Source organism: Periplaneta americana, chromosome 6 (assembly GCF_040183065.1).
Source record: "Periplaneta americana isolate PAMFEO1 chromosome 6, P.americana_PAMFEO1_priV1, whole genome shotgun sequence".
NCBI classification, from domain to species: domain Eukaryota; kingdom Metazoa; phylum Arthropoda; class Insecta; order Blattodea; family Blattidae; genus Periplaneta; species Periplaneta americana.
In genome coordinates, this window is record NC_091122.1 from 184,328,546 (window position 1) to 184,353,180 (window position 24,635).

General features: G+C 35.2%; 1 protein-coding gene across 6 annotated transcripts in view; it reads right to left on the minus strand.

The window, feature by feature from the left end:
* LOC138702117 (sodium-independent sulfate anion transporter) overlaps nt 1-24,635 on the minus strand; it is a 122,223-nt gene that overhangs the window by 56,896 nt on the left and 40,692 nt on the right. For 5 of the 6 annotated variants that reach the window (XM_069829707.1, XM_069829706.1, XM_069829711.1 and 2 more), the window contains exon 3: nt 3,526-3,776. In XM_069829707.1, coding sequence (XP_069685808.1) covers nt 3,526-3,776 — 251 coding nt within the window. Of the gene's footprint in view, nt 1-3,525; nt 3,777-15,413; nt 15,580-24,635 lie in introns of those variants that run through there. The other variant, XM_069829709.1, reaches the window with a different exon arrangement.

The window sequence follows — 24,635 nt, forward strand, 5'->3', positions numbered from 1 at the left end:
GATAATTCGGAGTAGAAGTATGCATGATTCTAAAGAGAAGAGACAGTGAATGTATTGTTCTTCGTTCCTTCAGACGCACCCATGAAAGTAACTGGAGGGAAGGTGTCATTTGGTCAAATTTACGAGTATTCCAGATGAATCGTATGCACACATTATGAACACGTTGTAGTCTCTCAGCTAAGAGTGCACTTACATTAGTTAGCAAGGAATCGCAATAATCAAAATGGGGCATTACAAGCATCTGAATAAGATTCTTTTTTAGACTAAGTGGTAGAAATTCTTTCATATGAAACAAGGAGTGAAGCTGAGAAAATATTTTTTTGCAAATGTGTGTTACCGGTACTTGAGCGTTCCAATTTAGATCACTATCCATAAAAATGCCAAGATTTTTAACGGTTTCACTGTATTTAACAATAATCCCATTCAATATTACATGTGGTATAGTACCACTATCAAGAGTGCTTCGTAGACGATTATGTCCCATTACGATTGTTTGCGATTTCTCTGGTATAAGGTAAAAAGTGTTACCAGAACGACAGTGTTGCTGGTGTGTATACTAACAATAGTGCAGGGCAGAGGTTATTGTTGTACACGAAGGTGGAAGAATGGGGTTTCAAGGATCTATATTAGGTCCCCTACTTTTTCTAATGTTTATAAATGATGTTGTCCCCCTAATAAAAGATGTAGGTCATCCCATATTATTTGCAGATGACACAAGTATAGTAATTACAGCCAATAACTTCAACACATTCCAATCTTCAACAGAGGAAATTCTCTTCAAAATATGTGACTGGTTCTCAGTCAATAAATTAGTATTAAATTGTAACAAAACTAACATAATTCAATTTAAATCCTGTCCAAATTCAACGTCGCAAATTTCTAGCACAATGATTAATAATAGATCCCTATTAGAAACAACAACAACCAAATTTCTTGGCTTAAAAATCGATAATGTGTTAAATTGGAAAAATCATATTAAAGAAATTACCCCCAAACTAAATTCAGCTTGTTTTGCTATTAGATCTATGCAAAAGATAGTAAATATCAATACCTTAAAAACAATATACTTTGCATACTTCCACTCGGTAATGAGTTTTGGAATAATATTCTGGGGAAATTCCACATATATTAACAATATATTTCTATTACAAAAAAGAGTAATTAGAATAATAGTAGGTGCCAAATCTAGGGAATCGTGTAGGGCTATTTTCAAAAAACTACAAATAATGCCCATGGCTTGTCAGTATATCTTTTCATTAATAATCTTCCTTGTATGTAATCGTGAAAACTTTGTAACTAATTCAACAGTTCATAGCATAAATACACGTCAAAAATGACTTTCATACTCCATCGGCAAGTCTATCGTGCTATCAAAAAGGAGTGCGTTATATGGCAGTAAAAATTTTTAATGGCCTCCCTATCGATATAAAAAATGAAACTCAATGCTTAAAATTATTTAGGGCCAAATTAAAGAAGTACCTAATTTCTCACGCCTTCTATTCTGTAGGTGAATTCATGACATTCAATAACGCTTCATGAAATTGATACTAAAACTTTGTGTTGTACTAGTAGACTATATTGTAAATCTAGTCTGTATATATTTCATCTAGACTGTGACTATAAATTAAAATTTTATAATAGTATTAAGTTTTTTGACTTGTTCCATATTCTAGCTGTAAAGCAATGTATGAATACCATGGAATGTTAATAAAATACAATACAATACGAAGGTGGAGGAGTGGGGTTTATACCAGGTGCATGGAGCTACGTGATGCTTACGTGATACACCAGGTGTCGTCATAAGCTGAGTGGACAGTCTGTTGGTTGTTTATGTTTTCCACAACAGTGCTACCAGACATGAAGTGCAAACTGCGCTTGGCCAGGTTATAAATGTCCCTTCTTGCTCTTAGATGACAAATAACATATCACTGAGCGTCTGTCACTTAATACAAGAATAAATACAACTACAATCGTAAGATCATTTACAGCAGTTCAGACTACACTGTACATTCACATATGGATCTAAACACACGTGCAATATGTGTGTGTGGGTAATTTCAAATTGTTTCTGTAAATAAGGCAGTATAATCAGCATTACTGAACTATATAGGCCTACTCAGTGATGTTATGTAATGATGTTATAACATTATCACTATTACTGATCTGTATACCTTGTGATATTATGTAATGAAGTTATAACATGAAAGATAAGCAAGGTGAGGGTAAATTTGAAATAAACATGAACGTGACTTTACTCTTCTGAAAGGCACGTCCGCTTATTTGATTTATAATGTTACTCGACACTTTTCAGTGGACTTTATTCACGTTTATGTGTTGTATCAATTTTAAGACCCTGAGAAATATACACATACTTTTTACAGCTTAAAGATACTTTAAATCTGTACATATCTAAATCATAAGAAAAACAGTTCAGTGAATAAATATAAATGACAGACATTTACGAAGACAACTTTGATCTCCTATAATTTTCACCAGTATTAAAATGTTTATATAAAAATAATGGAAAATATAGGATCAAAATTGTAAATACAGTATTTCATTTTGAATCTTGCGTACACTACTTTTAACACTAGAATATAAGTAATTGATTAAATGGCGATCTTACTCGTGTTAATTATGTAAGTATGTGCGGCTTACAGCTGTTTCGGTGCTTCATCACACCATCCTCAGAGCCTACTAGATCTCAGCGTCATCTCGAACTTCTCTGCCTGTTATGTGGGTGCGTTTGATTGTTGAAAGGTGTTGAAAAGTGGAGTCAAATAGTGTGTGTGTACTAAAATTGATCTGTATGTTGAGAATTTGATCAGGGTGTGTTTGTATATTTCGTATTGTTCTAGTGTGTTGAGATTTTGATTCTTGGGTTGTATGTGTAGGATTTCCATGTCTGTATTTATGTTATTGTATGTGTGGTTAGCATTGGTTATGTGATCAGCGTATGTAGATGTATTGTGTCCTCTGGTTATTGGTTTAATGTGTTCTTTGTAGCGTGTTTGGAATGATCTGCCTGTCTGTCCCATGTAGAACGTATCGCAACTATTACATGTGAGTTTGTATACGCCTGTGTGGTTGTATTTATTTGTTTGTGTTTTTTGTGTGCTGAGATGTCTTTGTAGTGTGTTTTCTGTTCTGTATGCTATGTTGTATTTCTGCTTTCTGAATGAAAAAGCGATCTTATGTGTGCTTTTGTTTTCGTATGTTAGTGCAAGATTCAAAATGGGTAAAACTTTGTGTTGTACTAGTAGACTATATTGTAAATCTCGTCTATATATATATATATATATATATATATATATATATATATATATATATATATATATATATATTTATTTATTTATTTATTTATTTCATCTAGACTGTGACTATAAACTAAGACTTTATAATAGTATTAAGTTTTTTGGCTTGTTCCATATTCTAGCTGTAAGGAATGTATGAATACCATGGAATGTTAATAAATACAATACAATACAACAATACAATACAGTACAATTACAGTCTCCCTCATACCTGTGGCTCTAATCCTGCGAGGGTTGCGTAGGCCAAGCTCTGGGGTATCACAGTCAGGCCAACAGTCACCCCCGCTATGAGATCACATATGAACTTGTGGGAAGTGTAATGTGGCATCCACGACAAGATGGGTATGCAGCGATACACTGAAGCCTTCAACTTCGTTATCCATGGTGTCTGGTTCCTTTCTGAGTCGCGCAGGGTTGTGGGTAGCGACATTCGAAACACGTTTAGTTGACGGAAAAAATTATCTGAAATAAAATTAATTAATTTAACATTCAACACTCTTGAATAATTATTTTTTTTTTTATTTTAGTAGGTTCTATTATGACGCTTTATCAACATCTTAGGTTATTTAGCGTCTGAATGAGATGAAGGTGATAATATCGGTGAAATGAGTCCGGGGTCCAGCACCGAAAGTTACCCAGAATTTGCTCATATTGGGTTGAGGGAAAACCCCGGAAAAAACCTCAACCAGGTAACTTGTCCCGACCGGGAATCGAACCCGGGCCACCTGGTTTCGCAGTCAGACGCGCTAACCGTTACTCCACAGGTGTGGGCAATAATTAAATAATTACTGACCTTAATGAACAAATGACAATTACGCAAAACTAATTCCAAACTTTCTGCATTCTAGATCCCAGATATAGTCCAAGCCTACAGCCCTACAGCGTAATATGTGTTGCTTACGTTCCAGCCAGACAGGTGGCACACAAATTATTTTGGTTAACGAACTTCCTCTTTTTAATTTGAAAGCAAATACTCATTACACTGAAACCACAGTCTGTAGTCCCGTCACTCTTATTTCCGGCAGCCAATCACGTTGCAGGTCAGCTACATTTAAAAGTGTGCGTCTTATGATTCGCTGCTGATGACGTTATGCATTTCCTAAGGCTCGATAAATACTTAATATAATCGCCCGCCATTTTGGCTCTTTCGTTGGCGTTCGCAGAAAGCACACGAGAACGTTATTTGCCGCTCAATTATTTGCTCAATTACAGTGCGTCTGATTTATTACCATAGGAGCTACGACATGATAATGTTTAACGGTGTGGCAAATAGATTCCTCGTCTGGTAGCTCGACAACGAAAGAACAAAAATGGCGAACGATGCTACCTACCTAGACTTTATAGAGCCTTCACTTCCTAAGACGTAAGCAAAGAGGAGCAGTCACGCCGGGAACGGCGTCGCGACTATAGTATATGCAGTCACGAAGCTCAATACTTAATAAAATCCATTTTGAATCTTGCGTACACCACTTTTAACACTTGAATATAATTGATGAACTAGTGGACTTACTCGTGTTAAATATGTAATATTTGTCCGGCTTACAGCTGTTTCAGTGTTTCACGCACCATCATCAGAGCCTACTAGATCGCGGCGTCATCTCGAACTTCTCTGCCTGTTGGGAGGGTGTGTTTTATTGTTGGAAGGTGTTGAAGTGTGGAGTCGAATAGTGTGTGTGTACTGAAATTGATCTGTGTGTTGAGGATTTGATCGGGATGTGTTTTAGTGTGTTTGTATATTTCGTATTGTTCTAGTGTGTTGAGTTTTTGGTTCTTGGGTTGTGTGTATATGATTTCCATGTCCGTATTTATGTTATTGTATGTATGGTTAGTATTGGTTATGTCATCGGCGTATGTAGATGTATTGTGTATGCATCCATAGACAATAATTGCTAACCACCAGGATCGCTACTATCGCCTCATCACAGACCCTTTCCCTAGCAGATGATAAAATGTATTGTATTTTCAATATCGTGTTCTTTTGAAAAAATTAATATCTTCCTTCCACTATTGAAATATGAAATACGTAAGGTTTAGGCCTGTATATTATTTTCATAAAGCACCGTATAAGTAAATATTTTTTTAACATTCTTGATAGCTATAGAGTTTTCTGACAGGCCTTCTCTACTCGTTGCTGTAAATTGTGCCTGTACTGTTACCGCCACTTCCATTCTTACTACTACTACTGCTGCTGCTGCTGCTGCTGCTGCTGCTGTTTTAGTTACTCTTTCTGCAATTCAGGTATTAAACACAGGCCCTCTCACTATTAATGCGGGTGCTCCATACGGTTGCTTCTTGCTTTCATTTCGAAGCATGGGATCGATTTCGGGTTTGTTAAGATTTCAGTCAAGGCTGTTGCTTATATGCAAGTAATTCAATTTCGGTTCTTCCCGAGAGGATTTTATATCATTTTAACGACATGTTTTTTTTATACTGTAATTTCACTTTAATGAATTTTAAATTCCTTCGATTCTGTACATGAATTTATGACATTCAGCAATGCTTCATGAAAATTTCTGTCTTGTATTAAGTATCAATATTAACCTCTTGTGTTGTACTAGTAGACTATATTGTAAACTCTTCTGTACATATTTCAACTAGACTGTGACTATAATTAAGACTTTGTAGTACTATTATAGTACATTATGCAACGAGCCTATAATGATAGTAATTAAGAAGCGAGTATGGATGTTTATGAAACGAGCGCAAGCGAGTTTCATAATTTTCATACGAGCTTCTTAATTACCATTATAGGCTAGTTTCATACGACTTTTTATGCTCGACCATATTTCTAACTTGAAAATGTTCATTTTATTTGTATCTAACTGACTTTGAGCAATACCTCGTAAATTGTGAGATGTGCGCAGACGCGAAAGTATTGATTTTTTCCGAGGAACAGATGTCCACATTGACCTTGATAGCCTATAGGAACCTACAGAGTAAACTAAATATTAACTTTGATATAACACTGAAATTAAATTAGACATTGAAAAACGAGATGACAAATTGAATTTATTTGAATATTATTTACAATTAAAGCTAATTATTATAGTAACAGAACATAACCTTCTGCGACAGTATTGGATTTCCAGCCTCCGTGACTTTTCGCTAATTCTCTTTCGATTGCATATCCGAGAATAATCGATACTTGCGGTTTTATAACGGTACAAAGCTGACTTGTCATTGGCTGATCACCTGTACTTTAATGAGTAGGTGTACTTTAATGACATGCATTAAAGGACTGCTACCAGGTGTATAATTACTACATTTCGGCATGGTCGAGCATAAAGATTTTTTTGACATGTTCCATATTCTAGCTGTGAACCGATGTATGAATACCATGGAATGTAAATAAATACAATATAAGGTGGACTGACTTTTGTGTCAAACATGGGTTCCAGTTACTATGAGTCCCTCTTGTCCTTTATCAAGATGTTTGCATTTTGCTTTCTTACCCTTCGTCATTCTTTTTACACTGCCATTCATTTCAACGGAACTGTAATTAATTGAACATGTTTTCATAGAAATGAACATTTTTTCATAGACATTCTCTGTCCATTATTATAAATCCTGCAAGTCATTGATTGACATTGAGGACACTGGCGTTTCTAAATGTCGCAGAGGTGTAAGGTCAGACCGTTATCTGAGTCTGAACCACCTATCTATCATCTTTCAGAAAAAGTTAAGTTTTAATCTCAGAAAATGACGCTGGTATTGGTCTTACTGGACGAAATTTCCTGTAGTGTTATTTACATGTTTACAATATAAATAGAAATATAGGCTACTAGCAGCACGTGATTGCAACATGCCATCAAAAATGCATTCAGTTTTAAAACATCGCACTTATTGTATTTTCTACATTCAGATTTTAATGCTTTAAATATTGTCAGTACAATGCACGATTTATGAAAAACTTAATTTTTAGACAACGAATGGACTGATTATTAAGTAATCTTTAAGGGAGAGTATCTTTGAAATCGGTACGTGCAACTGTGTCTACCCCGTTAGTGGAACATTAATTTGAAATACAATGAATCTCTTACAGTTTTAATATATTGTAGACCTACTTCCATTTGCTCATATTTAAATACGGTATAACAAATGCAACTTTTGATGGCCTTCGAAATTCTACATATGCCCAGCTTAGAAATGTTTTCGAAACCTAATTTATTCATTCGCGAAAACATGAAGTAGTTCTTATCATTTTCGTAAATTATCCAGCTTGTGGGGATTTCCTGTGAATTTCATTAGCAGAATTGCTTTAAGCACTTGAATATTGAACATTGCAATACAATGTACGCAGGATTTTTTTTAAATTATTAAGCGAGTTGTATTGTCAAACTTCCAGTGTCTAGAGCATAATATTGACTATTGTCCTGACTTTTTTGTGATGAAGAATGTATTGAGTTAAAGAAAGCATAATTTTTATATAATTATTAAACATTCTTGAGCATGAATAGAAATGAGAAATGCAAGTACATGAGACATTTGTGCTGTCTCATTGTTGCTATTATTGCTTCCTGATAATGAGTGTATAATCGGGAAGGACATATTACGCGGAATGATAACTTTGGTGCTTACTTCACTTCCTAAACCTTAAAAAAGAAACAAGTTTCAAAAGTGCTGACTGATAAGCTGTCATGTTGTTACACGTGCACTGTATTTTCTGAGGATTTAACTTCATAAAATGAGTTCAATGCATGTTCTTCAATTGCATGAAATGTTGAAATCTCGACACTGAAAAAATCTTTCTCAGAATTAAGACTTTAACACGTAATTCTGATAAGACAATGTATGTACATTCTTAGACTTATGTGATAATGTGGCATTATATGAAAGTGATTGATGAGGATTATATTTATTATATTTTTAATCCAAGGCGCAGCAGCCCATGAAGGGACAGGGCTGACAAGCCGAGATGAATGATCATTCAATTAGAACGGAGGTATTGTGTGGTTAGCATGATGCTCTCCCCAGTCATTATAGCTGGTTTTCAAAACCGGATTTCACTACCTATTTTAGCTCCCCAAGAGTGTCACGATTCTGGGTGGACACCAGTCCCATATACTGGCAGAAATTTCATGAGAAAATTTATTTCCCACACGGACTCGAACTGGTTCTCATTCTGTAATGTTAGTCGTAGGCAAGATGCCTTAGACCACAATACTATGACACTGGACATATTTATTGTAGCCTATGCCATATGGAAATTATAGATTATGTTTACTATATTTAACTTATATTCCTATATTCACAATTATACATTCTAATTAAGCATAATGCCGTGTATGATACTCCGCGCATTCAATTTGTCTGTATTTTAATACAACAATTGAGTACAGAATTATTGTATTTATCTACTGCCTAAGAGACGAAGTAACACAATCTTACTTACTTACTTACTTACTTACTTACAAATGGCTTTTAAGGAACCCGAAGGTTCATTGCCGCCCTCACATAAGCCCGCCATCGGTTCCTATCCTGTGCAAGATTAATCCAGTCTCTATCACCATACCCCACCTCCCTCAAATCCATTTTAATATTATCCCCCATCTACGTCTCGGCCTCCCTAAAGGTCTTTTTCCCTCCGGTCTCCCAACTAACACTCTATATGCATTTCTGGATTCGCCCATACGTGCTACATGCCCTGCCCATCTCAAACGTCTGGATTTAATGTTCCTAATTATGTCAGGAGAAGAATACAATGCGTGCAGTTCTGTGTTGTGTAACTTTCTCCATTCTCCTGTAACTTCATCCCGCTTAGCCCCAAATATTTTCCTAAGCACCTTATTCTCAAACACCCTTAACATATGTTCCTCTCTCAGAGTGAGAATCCAAGTTTCACAACCATACAGAACAACCAGTAATATAACTGTTTTATAAATTCTAACTTTCAGATTTTTTGACAGCAGACTGGATGATAAGAGCTTCTCAACCGAATAATAACACGCATTTCCCATATTTATTCTGCGTTTAATTTCCTCCCGAGTGTCATTTATATTTGTTACTGTTGCTCCAAGATATTTCAATTTTTCCACCTCTTCGAAGGATAAATCTCCAATTTTTATATTTCCATTTCGTACAATATTCTGGTCACGAGACATAATCATATACTTTGTTTTTTTCGGGATTTACTTCCAAACCGATCGCTTTACTTGCTTCAAGTAAAATTTCCGTGTTTTCCCTAATCGATTGTGTATTTTCTCCTAACATATTCACGTCATCTGCATAGACAAGAAGCTGATGTAACCCGTTCAATTCCAAACCCTGCCTGTTATCCTGAACTTTCCTAATGGCATATTCTAGAGCGAAGTTAAAAAGTAAAGGTGATAGTGCATCTCCTTGCTTTAGCCCGCAGTGAATTGGAAAAGCATCAGATAGAAACTGACCTATACGGACTCTGCTGTATGTTTCACTGAGACACATTTTAATTAATCGAACTAGTTTCTTGGGAATACCAAATTCAATAAGAATATCATATAATACTTCCCTCTTAACCGAGTACACTAATTTCATAGGACTGGAATGGTAAATTTTCTGTCTACAGTTAAGGAAGGTAGATGTGCTAAATTAAAATCACAATATAAATTCTTTTTTATTAAACATCAAAATAGCTTCCATTCTAAACTTAAAATGTTGATGCGAAGAGATTATGTTAACATGTAAAATTCTCTTCACATTAAAATAACACAGTTTTGTAATTATTTCTGCAACATATTATGCAACAAAATGTAAACGGAACTTATGGACACATTACACTAAATAAAACTTAGCAATGATACGCAATAAAGTTATAATATAATATTTCACTGAGTTCCATACACTGAAATAGAAAACCCGAACATACTTTACGGCCTGGTCTAGATCGAAAAGGCATTGACTGTGCCGTATTTCGCATTGTTGTGAAAAGTTGTGTAAACTGTGAAATGTTCGTTATCGGTTGTAATAACAACTGTAAATGGCTAAAATACAATAATTTGAATAATAATATGGAACAAGGAGACGTTTGTGGTACTATAAATTGTAAGAAAAAGAGGTCAGAGTTATCCTTCTTCCGAAAGATCCAGGAAGGTGAGTTTATAAAATATAACATATACCGGTACGTGATAAATAGGTGAAGGTTGTATTCAAAGGATTGAAACCTTACAAATGACATATAATACTTTTCATTTTAAACAGATTAATGACTGCTATCTATTCTTAATACTTATATTTAAAGCAGGGAAGTTTGACAAAATGCCTTTTACTATTGGGTTCGCATACCGTTATGTCAAAGCTATATATATAGATTTAAATGCATTTCGAGACATATTTATTCTGCGTTTAATTTCCTCCCGAGTCTCATTTATATTTGTTGCTGTTGCTCTAAGATATTTACATTTTTCCATCTTTCCAAAGGATAAATTTCCAATTTTTATATTTCTATTTCGTACAATATTTTCGTCACGAGACATAATCACATACTTTGTCTTTTCGGGATTTACTTCCAAACCTATCTCTTTACTTCCTTCAAGTAAAATTCCCGTGTTTTCCCTAATAGCTTGTGGATTTTCTCCTAACATATTCACGTCATCCGCATAGACAAGCAGCGGATGTAATCGTTCAAAGAATAAATTAACAATTACAAAACAATAAATCATCATGCAGAAATCTAAGCGGTTGAAGAAACCTGTATCACAAAAATATTCATCTATACCAATAATAAATCTGTAGCCGAAATTTTTCTGGTAATTTTCGATTTTCCAAACATAATTGGTCCTAACACATATAATTAACCACCCTGAAACCGAAAATCGCTTTTTTGAAATTTTTGTTTGTATGTCTGTCTGTATGTTTGTTACCTTTTCACGCGATAATGGCTGAACCGATTTCGATGAAAATTGGAATATAAATTAAGTTCGTTGTAACTTAGATTATAGGCTATATGGCATTCAAAATACGTTATTTGAAAGGGGGGTTATAAGGGGGCCTGAATTAAATAAATCGAAATATCTCGCTTATTATTGATTTTTGTGAAATATGTTACATAACAAAAGTTTCTTTAAAAATGATTTCTGATAAGTTTTATTCTCTGAAAAATTTTGATAGGACTGATATTTAATGAGATAAATGAGTTTTAAAATTAAAATAACTGTCATCTAAGGCGGTGTATTGAAATAAAAAACAAATGACTTCGTCTATAAGGGGCCTTGGGCACAATAATCGAAAGCTATGAAACATAGCCTACAGACAATGTTTCTGTGTTTGTATGGTAATATCGGAAGCTAAATTAACCGATTTGTATAATTAATTATTATTTTATCATTGGAAAGTGTAGTTTCTCTGGATGGACATAATGCTATAATGTTATTACAGTAACTTGTGAGTGAATTGAGGACATGTAAGATTAAAATAGGTTCTTATGCACAGAAAACGTGATAGGTTATTCTGTATATTCATTTCCTGCATTTCTTATAATAATGTTTATGAGCATATTCATTTTTATCTCAGAGAATTAACGAACAACGAGAGTGTATTGATTTAGTATGCAGTAATAGTACGTTAGCTTAGCAATCCATTATTTTATAATTCAAATTTTAACTATGCTCAATTGAATCGTGTTAAAATACATAAAATACATATGCATTAAATGCAATGCAAAAAAATAGGGTAATGAGCCAAGCAGATTATGTTGCGCTGTTGTAAAAGTTGTTCCTCTTGAGATTCAAGAGCTCCCACAACAAATTAAAAACTTTCTAATTCGAGTACATCAGTTATCAAAACACTTTTTCATAATATAATATAATATAATATAAACATAATAATAAATCTGTAGCGAAAATGTTTCTGTTAATTTTCGCTTTTCCAAAAATAATTGGTAATAACAATTAATAACATGTTAAAGGAATTGTCATTGCACCAAATGAGTGCTCTCTGGATCAAAATGATCGCAATTTTAATATTTTAAATACAATTTAAATTAAGTAACATATTAAACGATTTATCCTTCTATCAAACACGAATGTTCCCTGGATCAAACGTCCTATTTTAATTATGTAATTACTTTATATTTATTTCTAACGGGTGCAGCGGAGCGCACGGGTACGGCTAGTATAAAATAAAAATACAATTTTATATATATATATATATATATATATATATATATATATATATATATATATATATGCCTAATCTCGTTTGTCTATATCGTATAGATAGAGCTAACAGTACCAATGACAAGAACTTTCTTTTTACAATTAATTATTTCTTACATAAAGTTACTTCTGTGGTATGCCTAGTAATGAAATCTTCGTATAGTGGTTCTGTACGTTATGTTTATCGACGATTCAGAGTGCGTCATGCTTGTTGACATTGTTATTGTGATTCTATACTGAATATATTATGTAAAATGGCTCTTCGTTTGCTTGAATAAACACACGAATATATTAAATTGTACATTCATACAGTTTAAGAGAGCTGAATTTGTTACTTGTACGTACTCTCCCTGGTAGAACTCTTGACTCAACCCGTTGCAGAAGATGCGACGAGCAAGAAACGCTTCCTCACGTCTTGGGTTTCTGCCGTCATGGAGAATTGCTCCGAATCAACAGACATAATACGGTTCGTTCTCTCATCGCAGCTTCAATCCGTCAGAATGCTTCCTATGAGCTTTATGAGGAGGTTGGTTGCGTCTCTTCTGATGGCTCTACTAGACGGGCTGATATCATAATTGATCGGCAGAAGGATAAGGGTGTCATTCTTGATCCCACAATCCGTTTTGAGATGCATGAGCAACAGCCACAAGAGGTGTGTCGTGAAAAACAAGTCATATATGAGCCTTGTTGTCAGCATCTCGGTGCACAATACCACATTACACATTGGACAGTTTTTGGGCTCATGTTCGGTGCCCGTGGCACGATCCCACGTGAAACTTTAAATCAACTTAAACAATATAAAATTTCTGATGCAACGATTGATGCCATAGGATCTCACGTGTTAAAATCATCCTTAGCTATAATTAGTAACCATTTGTACCCAACAAAATTTTTATTGTAAATGATTTCCTACGTTTTCTTATCTTAATGTTTTTTCTTTTTCTTTCCAAGTGTCACAAAATTGTTTTGTTTACTTATTATTCTTTATGAATTGATTAGTAGGCCGATCTACGCCGGTAAACGTTTTGCCATTACAAATTCCAACGAGATACATTTTATAAGCGAAATTGAAAATTAAAATTGCCGCCACTGCCGAGTCCAAGAGTTTACATTTTCTCATTATTATCGTTGGTGCAAAAGTAACGTGAAAAAAAGTGTGAACTCTATCACTTCTCAGAGTGCAGAAATAGAATAGGATCGCTAATTGACCTCATCAAAGACAAAATATTAACAGTGCAGTGTGACAAACTTTAATGCTCCTTCCAGCGCACCTTTCTCTTATTATTATTAAAAGTAACTCATGCAATCTAGTGCTGCCATCTTCCGTTATTGATCCTGAAGCTATAGTTCGAAATCGCAAAATTTCCGTTATGCTTAAAATCGATGAGCTCCGTTTGGAACTTATTGTAATATAAGGTATGTAGGCCTAATATTTTTAAACCTACGTTTTTGTTGTATAATGTGATGGAATGATTGAGTTCCAGTAAACTTTTTTCCAGAAAAAAAAAAAGCACTGGAAACATCTATAATTAAAGTCAGAAAATTTCTGTTGTCTGTGAATTTCTCTTCTGCAACATAGAAATCTTTATAATATGAGCCTATTACTGCGTCAGTAATTGTAAAGAAGTCCGGAAATTTTATGACATTTTGAAACCAATATGTCCCAAATTAAGGCTATAACAACCTAATTTCAGGGGCGGCCCGTCCTTATGTGCTACAGTGCTACAGCACAGTGATAATTTTTGCTCATATAATGTATTTGCAATACCATAGTATTTGATCTGTCATTTGACAATTTCCCGTGGTTATGTTCATGACGCGTTATAAAGTGTTTAGTCTTCGCTCTTCGCTCTTTGGTGCCTGAGGGGGTTCGTTGTGCTACTCAAAATCTACATGAGAATGTAGACAATTAATGCGCATGTGCGAAGCTGAAATCACTGCCCTGATTGGCTATTTTTACGCGGGTAAGTGCTGTAGTCAGCTTCAGCACAACACAGCTTGGAGATTGCAAAAGTAAAGCGTAAGGAAAGAATGCTTGTTTGTGGAAGAACTCAGAACTATTTACAATGTATTTGGTAATTCAAGTGTCCGATTGCTGCTGCCATCTACCAGCTTTTTGAGGTTCCTCTTGAATCAGTCAGCAAGCGACGGAAAATGGAATCCCAGAAAATTGAATTCAAGGAAGCATATGACCGTATAATTCAGGAAACTACTCATCGTTTCCAGTCATTAAGCTACCTAGACGCAACAAAATTGTTAAACAGCAAATTTTTTGACAATTTTTCGCATAATTTTCCTGAACGCGAACTTGAAGTTGCTGTCAACAGCTATACTGTACTGAACAAAAGAGTGTTAAAGACACAACTTGGAGTTATATACGGAAGACCCGACTTCCGGAATATAGATGGCTGTTCAATTGTTACAATACATAGCCTCCAACAATTCACAGGATCCATTCTGTGAAGTAACGAAGTTGTTAAATATTTTGGTTACAACACCAATAACCACTGCTGAGCCAGAAAGATGTTTTTCTTGCTTAAAACGCATAAAAACATTTTTAAGGAACACTATGTCCCAGGATCGCCTCACTGCTCTTGCAATACTGTCAATAGAAAAGAGTATGATAGTAGATGGAGGAGTTTAACACCAGGTAATTAACAAGTTCTGCAGTAGGAAGGAACGTCGTATGAATTTCATATTTCGTCACTAAGCGAGTCTCAAATTAAGATAAATACATATAAGTGTATACAGTAGGCCGATATAGAGATTGTAGCACACTCATTATTTTGACCACCAGCCGCTACTGCCTAATTTATAATTAACAACCACAATTTATATTTTTCCCTGTACAGTTCATAAAATAAACAATCACAGACCATCATATTCACAGAGGACTTGTAGGCCTAATCATGTTATAAAGTTATAACTTATGCAAAATTAAATTTGTATAAATAAATGTCATATTTACCGTCTGTTGTCATAGTTCTGGTATTTCAAACGCAGCAGTTTCAAACAGTAAGGTATGCGTTCACAGCAAGAGACAAGAAAGAATACAATATATGTTACTCTATTCTATTGCTTAAATAGTGAGAAGCAAAAGTACTTTGTCACTCTACCACTGACCTAGACAGTCTAATGTGAACGTGGGACGTTTTAAGTTCACGTACGACAAGCAGATTATACCCCCCACCACTGCAACAGCAATAAAAAACAAGTTTTGCAGGGACAAAATGTGTGGAAGTAATCCAAGTGTTGTGTTTAACTGGTAATTTGAGAATGAGTGATGTCACAATACGACCCTGAAAAATTAGTGCAGCAGTAACGAGACATTATGAGCCTTCTTCACCCATAGGCCACTGCAGCAAGATATCCCCTCCTCCTCCACGGCAAGACAGAAATTGAAATTCATGCTTTTTAACGAGCGTTTCAGACACCAGTGTGAATGGAGCTATTAAACGTTTTATCAACAATTTTCCTTCTAATTGAACATATTGGAACAGCAATCAAGAGCCTGTAAATTAACATCTGTACTCAGCATTCTGCAGTCTTCAAACAATATTACAAATGCAAAAGGATAAGAGAAAATGTAGACGTTCCACGTGTTACGAGTATGACAGTGCAATAGCACTCATCACTATTTTTTTTACGAGTTAGGTGTATTGTTAGTAATATTAATTATGTCAATTGCCAAACTAGTTGAGTCTTCCTTGGATGCGATGTGACATTCTCATGGCCAGTGACGTCGTCAGGATCAGAGCAAGAGGGGTGCGGATGGGGTGCGAGATTTAAAAATGGGGTGCGAGCTGCAATAGTAATATGCGTTACAAGAGCGGTATGTTGACGTTTTCATGGTCGAGGAAAAGATTGAAAAAGCGAAACGTAGTTGAGCTTTTTTAATTTCCGAGAACATGAAAACAAACATACCGCTCGTGTATCGCACATTATTTTGTGCGAAGATCGTTTATTACATACCTGAAAGACGAATTTCTAATTTCTTGCAATGAAATCTCCATCTTGGTTTCTGTTCAATGACGGCAACTTTTGAAAACAAATATAATCTATCTTCAACATTGTTCCTATAAAATGTTTTCTGTGTTTACTATACTCCAGCAGGCCGTGATATACGTCTGTCTTCCCCCCCCCCCCAGTCTATAAATGCGAACTTAAAACAAACGGTAAGGTTATGTAATGATTTATTTTTCATTTTAATATTTTAACAATATTATTTATACAGGCTGTTTAAAAAATACGGGGCATAATTTCAGGTATGTACATATTTCCCACATGTAGACAATCAAAATAGTTCATTACAACATGTGTCCGGAAATGCTTTATTTCCGAGTTATGGCCTTCACAACATTGAAATTCACCGGAACGTTTTTCTTTCCGCAGGTCGTTGCCGTCAAAGGAGACATTAAGAGGGCACTCTGACAGTTCATTCCGAGGCGAAGGTTACATTCAGTACTTGGATCGAAGGTTTCCTGATCGATGGATAGGTAGAGGTGGCCCAATTGCTTGGCCTCCACGCTCACCTGATCTGAACCCTCTCGATTACTACTTGTGGGGCCATTTAAAATCATTGGTTTATTCGTCTCCGGTGCCTGATTTGGAATCCCTTCGGAATCGAATTGTGGCATGTTCTGAGGACACACGCAATACTCCTGGAGTTTGGGATCGTGTTCGCAGGTCAATGAGACATCGATGTGAGGTCTGTATTCAAGCAGGAGGTGGACATTTTGAACATCTTCTGTAATGACAAGGACCTGCGGAAAGAAAAACGTTCCGGTGAATTTCAATGTTGTGAAGGCCATAACTCGGAAATGAAGCATTTCCGGACACATGTTGTAATGAACTATTTTTATTGTCTACATGTGGGAAATACATACCTGAAATTATGCCCCGTATTTTTGAAACACTCTGTATAACATATTGCAGTAATAACATCGGCATCTGGAATCTTGTTGATTTTTTCACGGCTTCCTTAATGTTACTTGTATCAGGAATGCAATAAGTTTCGTGGAGTAGTAGACTTTACTTGATTTTTGCAAATATTTAAAAACAATAATTAACATTGCAATTTAGGTGAAATTGCAGTGGTAAGTTTCCAATTTATAATTATTATTGTTTTAAACGTCTCTAAAACTAATATGTTAAAAGCCTAAAGCAGTAAAATGAATGTCGCGCTTAAGCGGTAAGAAGAGGGAAATTGTTATGTGTGTTACGTTGGCAATACTGAATGTGGTATTTCACACTTACAGCGTATTGGTTCTGTGCGGAAAACAAGCAAATACGCACGATCTCGCATAAAAATATGGTACATAACAAATCCAAAATGTTCTCTCATGCACTTTGCGCGCATACTATACATCTGTTTATTATTATTATTATTATTATTATTATTATTATTATTATTATTATTATTATTATTATTATTGCTCATCACATCCATTACGATACACTATGGGACGTAGTTTTTACACATCCAAGAAATTGTTTGTTTTTGTTCTTCAAAATAATTTATGCCTAGTATTTTGTTAATAAATTGCCCTTTGGGTTGCGGAAAGGGGTGCTCCGATTTTTTATGGGGTGCTTGCGGACCCTTTCGCACCCCCCTAGCGACGTCCCTGCTCATGGCTGATACCTCTCGCTTTTATTCTTACTTCATAAAACCATCTAATATCATCTGAACTTTATACCAAAGATTCCATAAACTCAAGAATTTTATCTTCAAAATTTTATTTCTTGACGATACTAAGGGCTATGCTACAGGAGCTAAATGACAGCTGTGAGCAGTATGGGATGAAGATAAATGCAAATAAGGCGAAGACCATGGTTGTCGGAAGAAAAATAAAGAAGGTAAACGTGTGAATTCTAAATGAGGCAGTAGAGCAAGTGGACAGCTTCAAATACTTGGGGTGTACTATAAGCAGTAACATGAGCTGCTGCCAGGAAGTCAAAAGGAGGATAGCAATGGCAAAGGAAGCTTTTAATAGAAAAAGGAGCATCTTCTGCGGACCTCTAGAAAAAATAACTACGGAAGAGACTAGTGAAGTGCTTTGTGCGGAGTGTAGCATTGCATGGGACAGAAACATGGACATTACGACGAAGTGAAGAGAAACGACTAGAAGCATTTGAAATGTGGATATGAAGAAGAATGGAGCGTGTGAAATGGACAGACAGAATAATAAATGAATCTGTGTTGGAAAGAGTGGGTGAAGAAAGAATGATGCTGAAATTGATCAGGAAGAGGAAAAGGAATTGGCTGGGTCACTGGCTGAGAAGAAACTGCCTACTGAAGGATGCACTGGAAGGAATGGTGAACGGGAGAAGAGTTCGGGGCAGAAGAAGATATCAGATGATAGACGACATTAAGATATATGGATCATATGAGGAGACTAAGAGGAAGGCGTAAAATAGGAAAGATTGGAGAATGCTGGGTTTGCAGTGAAAGATCTGCCCTTGGGCAGAAAACTAGGAATGAATTAATTACTTTCTCGTTAAAATATTGTGATAATAAAAATAATCGCGAAAATACATTTTTTAGAATTCCTGGTACAGAAAAGTTTTTAACATATATATCTGGCTATCGGACAATATTATTAGGGAATGACACATTAGATATAATAATTTTAGTAAAAAAAAATATATCTTTATTTTAAATCAAAAACAGAAAATACCTATGGACTCAGAATTAATCTAAATAATTTTTAAATTTTGTTTCTTGCACAAAACGAAGATTTAAACTAAATGTTAATATTATGTTTTATTTAACGACGCTCGCAACTGCAGAGGTTATATCAGCGTCGCCGGATGTGCCGGAATTTTGTCCCGCAGGAGTTCTTTTACATGCCTGTAAATCTACTGACATGAGCCTGTCGCATTTAAGCACACTTAAATGTCATCGACCTGGCCCGGGATCGAACCCGCAACCTTGGGCATAGAAGGCCAGCGCTATACCAACTCGCCAACCAGGTCGACAATTTAAACTAAATGAGGAGCACAATATGTCTCCAGATCCCAGGTACCTTTCACATAAATAAATTATACAGAGTGTAACTGAATGACTTTTTCAAAATTTGAGGAATGTAGAGGGTGACATGGTAAAAAAAATTTTACCAAGGAACCCATGACCGGAAATGAGAACTGGGCTAAATAAAACATCAGAGTAATTTGAAAAACTACGACTAACCACGTTCTACTTTATCTTATTCTCTAGAAGATTCCACGCTCCCCTCTTACGGTATCGAATGCTGTAAAGATGCGCTCAGTAAGCTCATTTACTGTTTCTACCGGCGTTGAGTACACAATAGCCTTCACGTACAAAAAAACATAAGGGGTGAAGTCAGGGGAGCGCGCAGGCCAAGGGAATGGACATCCCCTCCCAATTACTCTTTGCCTGAAGATATTTGTGAGATATGCGCGGGCCAGGTGGTCGAAATGCGATGGAGCACCGTCGTGCTGGTACCACATACTAGTCTACTGAATGCGTAGAAAGTTCACTATCACAAGAACAGGAAAAGCAGCATCTCACAGTGCTGTATATACTCCAATTCCCATTTCCGGTCATGGGTTCCTCAGTGAAAAACTTCACCATATTACATATCCCCAAATTTAAAAAAAAATCACTGTTACACCCTGTATATGCAGAATCATTTCTACTAAAGTTGCTGCGAATATTCTGACTATTTTTGCACAATCATAATTTATATATTTATTTTATTTATTACGTATTTTAGTTATGTATTAATTTTGAAACGAACGTTTCTCCATTTTCTTAATAGCAATGTGTCATTTTCTAGGTAGCCGTGCTTTTATATTCTTTTGTTTTACTTCTTGGGTACAACTGTCTTTTATTATATGCACTGTTCAAATAAATAAAAAGCTATTGCAATATACGAGATTGAATTGTAGGGATATTTTGTATGAAAGTTTTAAATTGACTATTACACTTTTACTACGTGTACGTCATACTACTTTTGACCAGTAAAACGGTACGAAAGGACGTGTTTCAACCAATCATGACCGTTTATCGATATAATTTTATCACTTCCCTAGCATTTATTTTTTAAAGAAATTGCCCCCAAACTAAATTCAGCTTGTTTTGCTATTAGATCTATGCAAAAGATAGTAAATATCAATACCTTAAAAACAATATACTTTGCATACTTCCACTCGGTAATGAGTTTTGGAATAATATTCTGGGGAAATTCCACAGATAGTAACAATATATTTCTATTACAAAAAAGAGTAATTAGAATAATAGTAGGTGCCAAATCTAGGGAATCGTGTAGACTATTTTCAAAAAACTACAAATAATGCCCATGGCTTGTCAGTATATCTTTTCATTAATAATCTTCCTCGTATGTAATCGTGAAAACTTTGTAACTAATTCAACAGTTCATAGCATAAATACACGTCAAAAATGACTCTCATACTCCATCGGCAAGTCTATCGTGCTATCAAAAAGGAGTGCGTTATATGGCAGTAACAATTTTTAGTAGCCTCCCTATCGATATAAAAAATGAAACTCAAAACATAAAATTATTTAGGGCCAAATTAAAGAAGTACCTAATTTCTCACGCCTTCTATTCTGTAGGTGAATTCATGACATTCAATAACGCTTCATGAAATTGATACTAAAACTTTGTGTTGTACTAGTAGACTATATTGTAAATCTCGTCTGTATATATTTCATCTAGACTGTGACTATAAATTAAGACTTTATAATAATATTAAGTTTTTTGGCTTGTTCCATATTCTAGCTGTAAGCATGTATGAATACCATGGAATGTTAATAAATATAATACAATACCACTTCTCTAGCATTTGTTTCTTCGTTTGCCAATATTTCAAACTGCAAATTCTTTACGGTACTATAAAACATGCTTTGCGGTCGTCATTTGTTTCCCGCATAGATAGTGACTTGAAAATGGCGGCTCTGTTCAAACGTTTTGGTGAAGCTAACTTCAGTGAAATAGTATTTTAGTAAGTCAATTAATATTTTATTGTATTAGAGTACTTTATTTCTTCTAAACTTTATGTACTTTCTTCTAATCGTGTAATAGTCAATTAAATCCCACTCGAGTTTTGATTTTCTCTATATAAATCAAAACCTCCAGTGAGATTACTGTTGAAAACATATTATGGATTATATGAATAACAGTTTTGATGATGAAGTACCGGTACGGGAAGTTAACGAAATTGAAGACGCGTTCAGAAAAGAATTGGAGGCATGTTTTCCTGGTAAATCTAGAGAAAGGTATGAGAAGGCAAAAAGTTATTTAAAAAAAATGGTTCAATAATAAAAAATTATGTAATAGTCCTTATCCCATAACGTTTAATATTTCGGAATATGTATGATTAGAACTTTCTTGTGTTAAATTTTAACGTACCTTGTTAACATGTTTCGACCTATTTTCGGTCATCTAACGGAACTGGTCATTGTTGGTCTTGGCGCTTCTTGTTTCCTGTGTGGGTGCGTTCGTAGTGTAGAGTCAAAGAGTGTGTGTGTTTTGAAATTGAGTTGTGTGTTGAGAATATCGTTGGGGTGTGTTTTCGTGTGTCTGTATATTTCATATTGTTCTAGTGTGTTGAGTTTCTGGCTTTTTGGTTGGATGTGCAGTATTTCCATGTCTGTGTTGATGTCTCTGTGGGTGTGGTTGGCATTTGTGATGTGTTCTGCATATGTGGAGGTGTTTTGTAATTTTGTTATGGCTGTGATATGTTCTTTGTAACGTGTTTGAAATGATCTGCCTGTCTGTCCTGTTGTTGCAGGTGTTACATCACAGCCATACAGAATTACGAAACACCTCCACATATGCAGAACACATCACAGAACACATCACAAATGCCAACTACACCTACAGAGACATCAACACAGACATTGAAATGCTGCACATCCAACAAAAAGCCAGAAACTCAACACACTAGAACAATATGAAATATACAGACACACGAAAACACACCCCAACGAAATTATGAACACACAACTCAATTTCAAAACACATATACTCTTTGACGCTACACTACGAACGCACCCACACAGGAAACAAGAGGCGCCAAGACCAACAACGACCAGTTCCGAAGATGACCGAAAATAGGTCGAAACATGTTAAAGTACGTTAAAATTTAACACAAGAAAGTTCTTATCATACATATTCCGAAATGATACAGTATTAAAAGTTGTGTAATCAAGATGTTTAATATTTGTCCAAACTTCACGTTCAATTTGAATGTTAATAAATAAAGTCACAGCTTGTTCTGGCAGAGTTCTCGTTCTTTTTAATTTACAAGTGACTGACTATGTCAAATTTGTAGAGAATTTACTTACTGCACTGTTAATCCCAGCGTTTCCGTAGTAACCACTGAACGTGTTGCATCTTCAAGTTACATGGCATGGAACAATGATGGTAAGTATGGAAAAATGGCAAGATTGTGCAAAAAATAAGATGTTGTACTTACACCGCAATACCATGTTCTGAAATGAGCGAGCTCTAGTCTTTCCTGATTCTAAGGGCATTTTCATAGGAGTCAACGTCACACTTTAATATTTATAGAACTATTGTACAACGAACAAGAGAGCGACTTAAATACATGCTGATATCTATCACGGATTAAAATTGAAATTCCTTCCATTGTTCCGGCCTTGTTCGTATTAGCAACGATGATTTGCATACTCGTTACTGCTATCAAGTTCCACTGCATGAGTAGTAATTCTCTTCTTGCCGTGAATAGCAAAATTAAATGATTTACCTGTGGGCAGAGGCCAGATCATTTTTATAATTTTTAACTGAAATTCTAATGAATCATATCCTCTTACTCCAACATACAGAGAGAAAAATACGTACAAATATTTGTTTCGGTAATAATCATCAATGAAATTAATAAAATAATTTGTTATGAATTCAGGTGTATCTCGTAGTGATTCTAAAAACTACAAAAATCCGACGTTAACTTCAAGGACACTGTATATACCGGGTGTCCCAAAAGGCCATAAATTAAATTCAAGAAATTGAAGAAAAGGCCAAAACAAACAGATTAGATCCTTACAGATTAGAACATATTAAGACACTGGGAAAGATTCAAAAATGGGCTCTCAAGTGTTGTCGGAAAAATTCACCATTAAAATGGGACACACTCACGGACAGGAGAACGCGAATTCGATTATGCGCACTGTTCAAAACATACAGAGGTGAGCCTGGCTGGAGAGAAATAAAAAATAGGTTGCAGCCGCCAAATTACTCTTCAAGGAACGACCACTCATATAAATTGAGGGAAAGAAGGCAGAGGACGGACACTGGAAAGTTTTCTTTTCTCAATCGTACTATCAGGGACTGGAATGCTTTACCTGCAGGCTTCACCAACAACCAAAAATGTATTTAAAAATAGGCTTAAGGACTTTACTAATAGACGGTAATTATACACAGTATTTAAAGGGTGTAATTGATATGTTGTTATTGAAGTGTTGTATCAGTGAAGAATTATGTTGTGTCAGTGAAGTGTGTTGTGTAAGTGAAACGTGTTCCTGTCAGTGAAGCTTTATAGTTTATAGTGGCAGTGCAAAGTATTTGAACAGTGAAATGTTTTTGAAGTGTTAGCGAAATCAGGATAGAATCAGTGAAATGTGTCGTAGTTCCAGTGCAGTGAGTGAGTTGACAGCGAAATGAGTGTAGTGTTGAAAGGTAATTGTGCAGATATGAACATATCATACTCGTGGGTTTTAGTTCGAACTTAGGTTTAAGATACAAATTAGATTTACTTTAAATGTTATTTTAAGTGATCGTGCTTCATTTAATTTAGGATGTTCCCTGTTAATAATAATAATAATATCATAAATTATTGTTAGTATTAATTATTAGTATTATTATTAATTGTATTTTTAATTAATACGTTTATTATTGTCATTATTGAGTGTAATTAGTTACCACTGCCACCGGGTATATACCCATTGCAGTATGAATAAATAAATACATACATACATACACACACACACATACATACATACATACATACATACATACATACATACATACATACATACATACATACATACATACATACAGTCCGACCATTGGATCTGTGCCCCCGTAAGATATGCTAACTGAACCTTAATTCCTTTTCAGCCTCGGCAATTCATTTCTCTCCCTGTATTCCTATTTCTCTCTTTTCTACCCCTCTCTCTTTCTCTCCC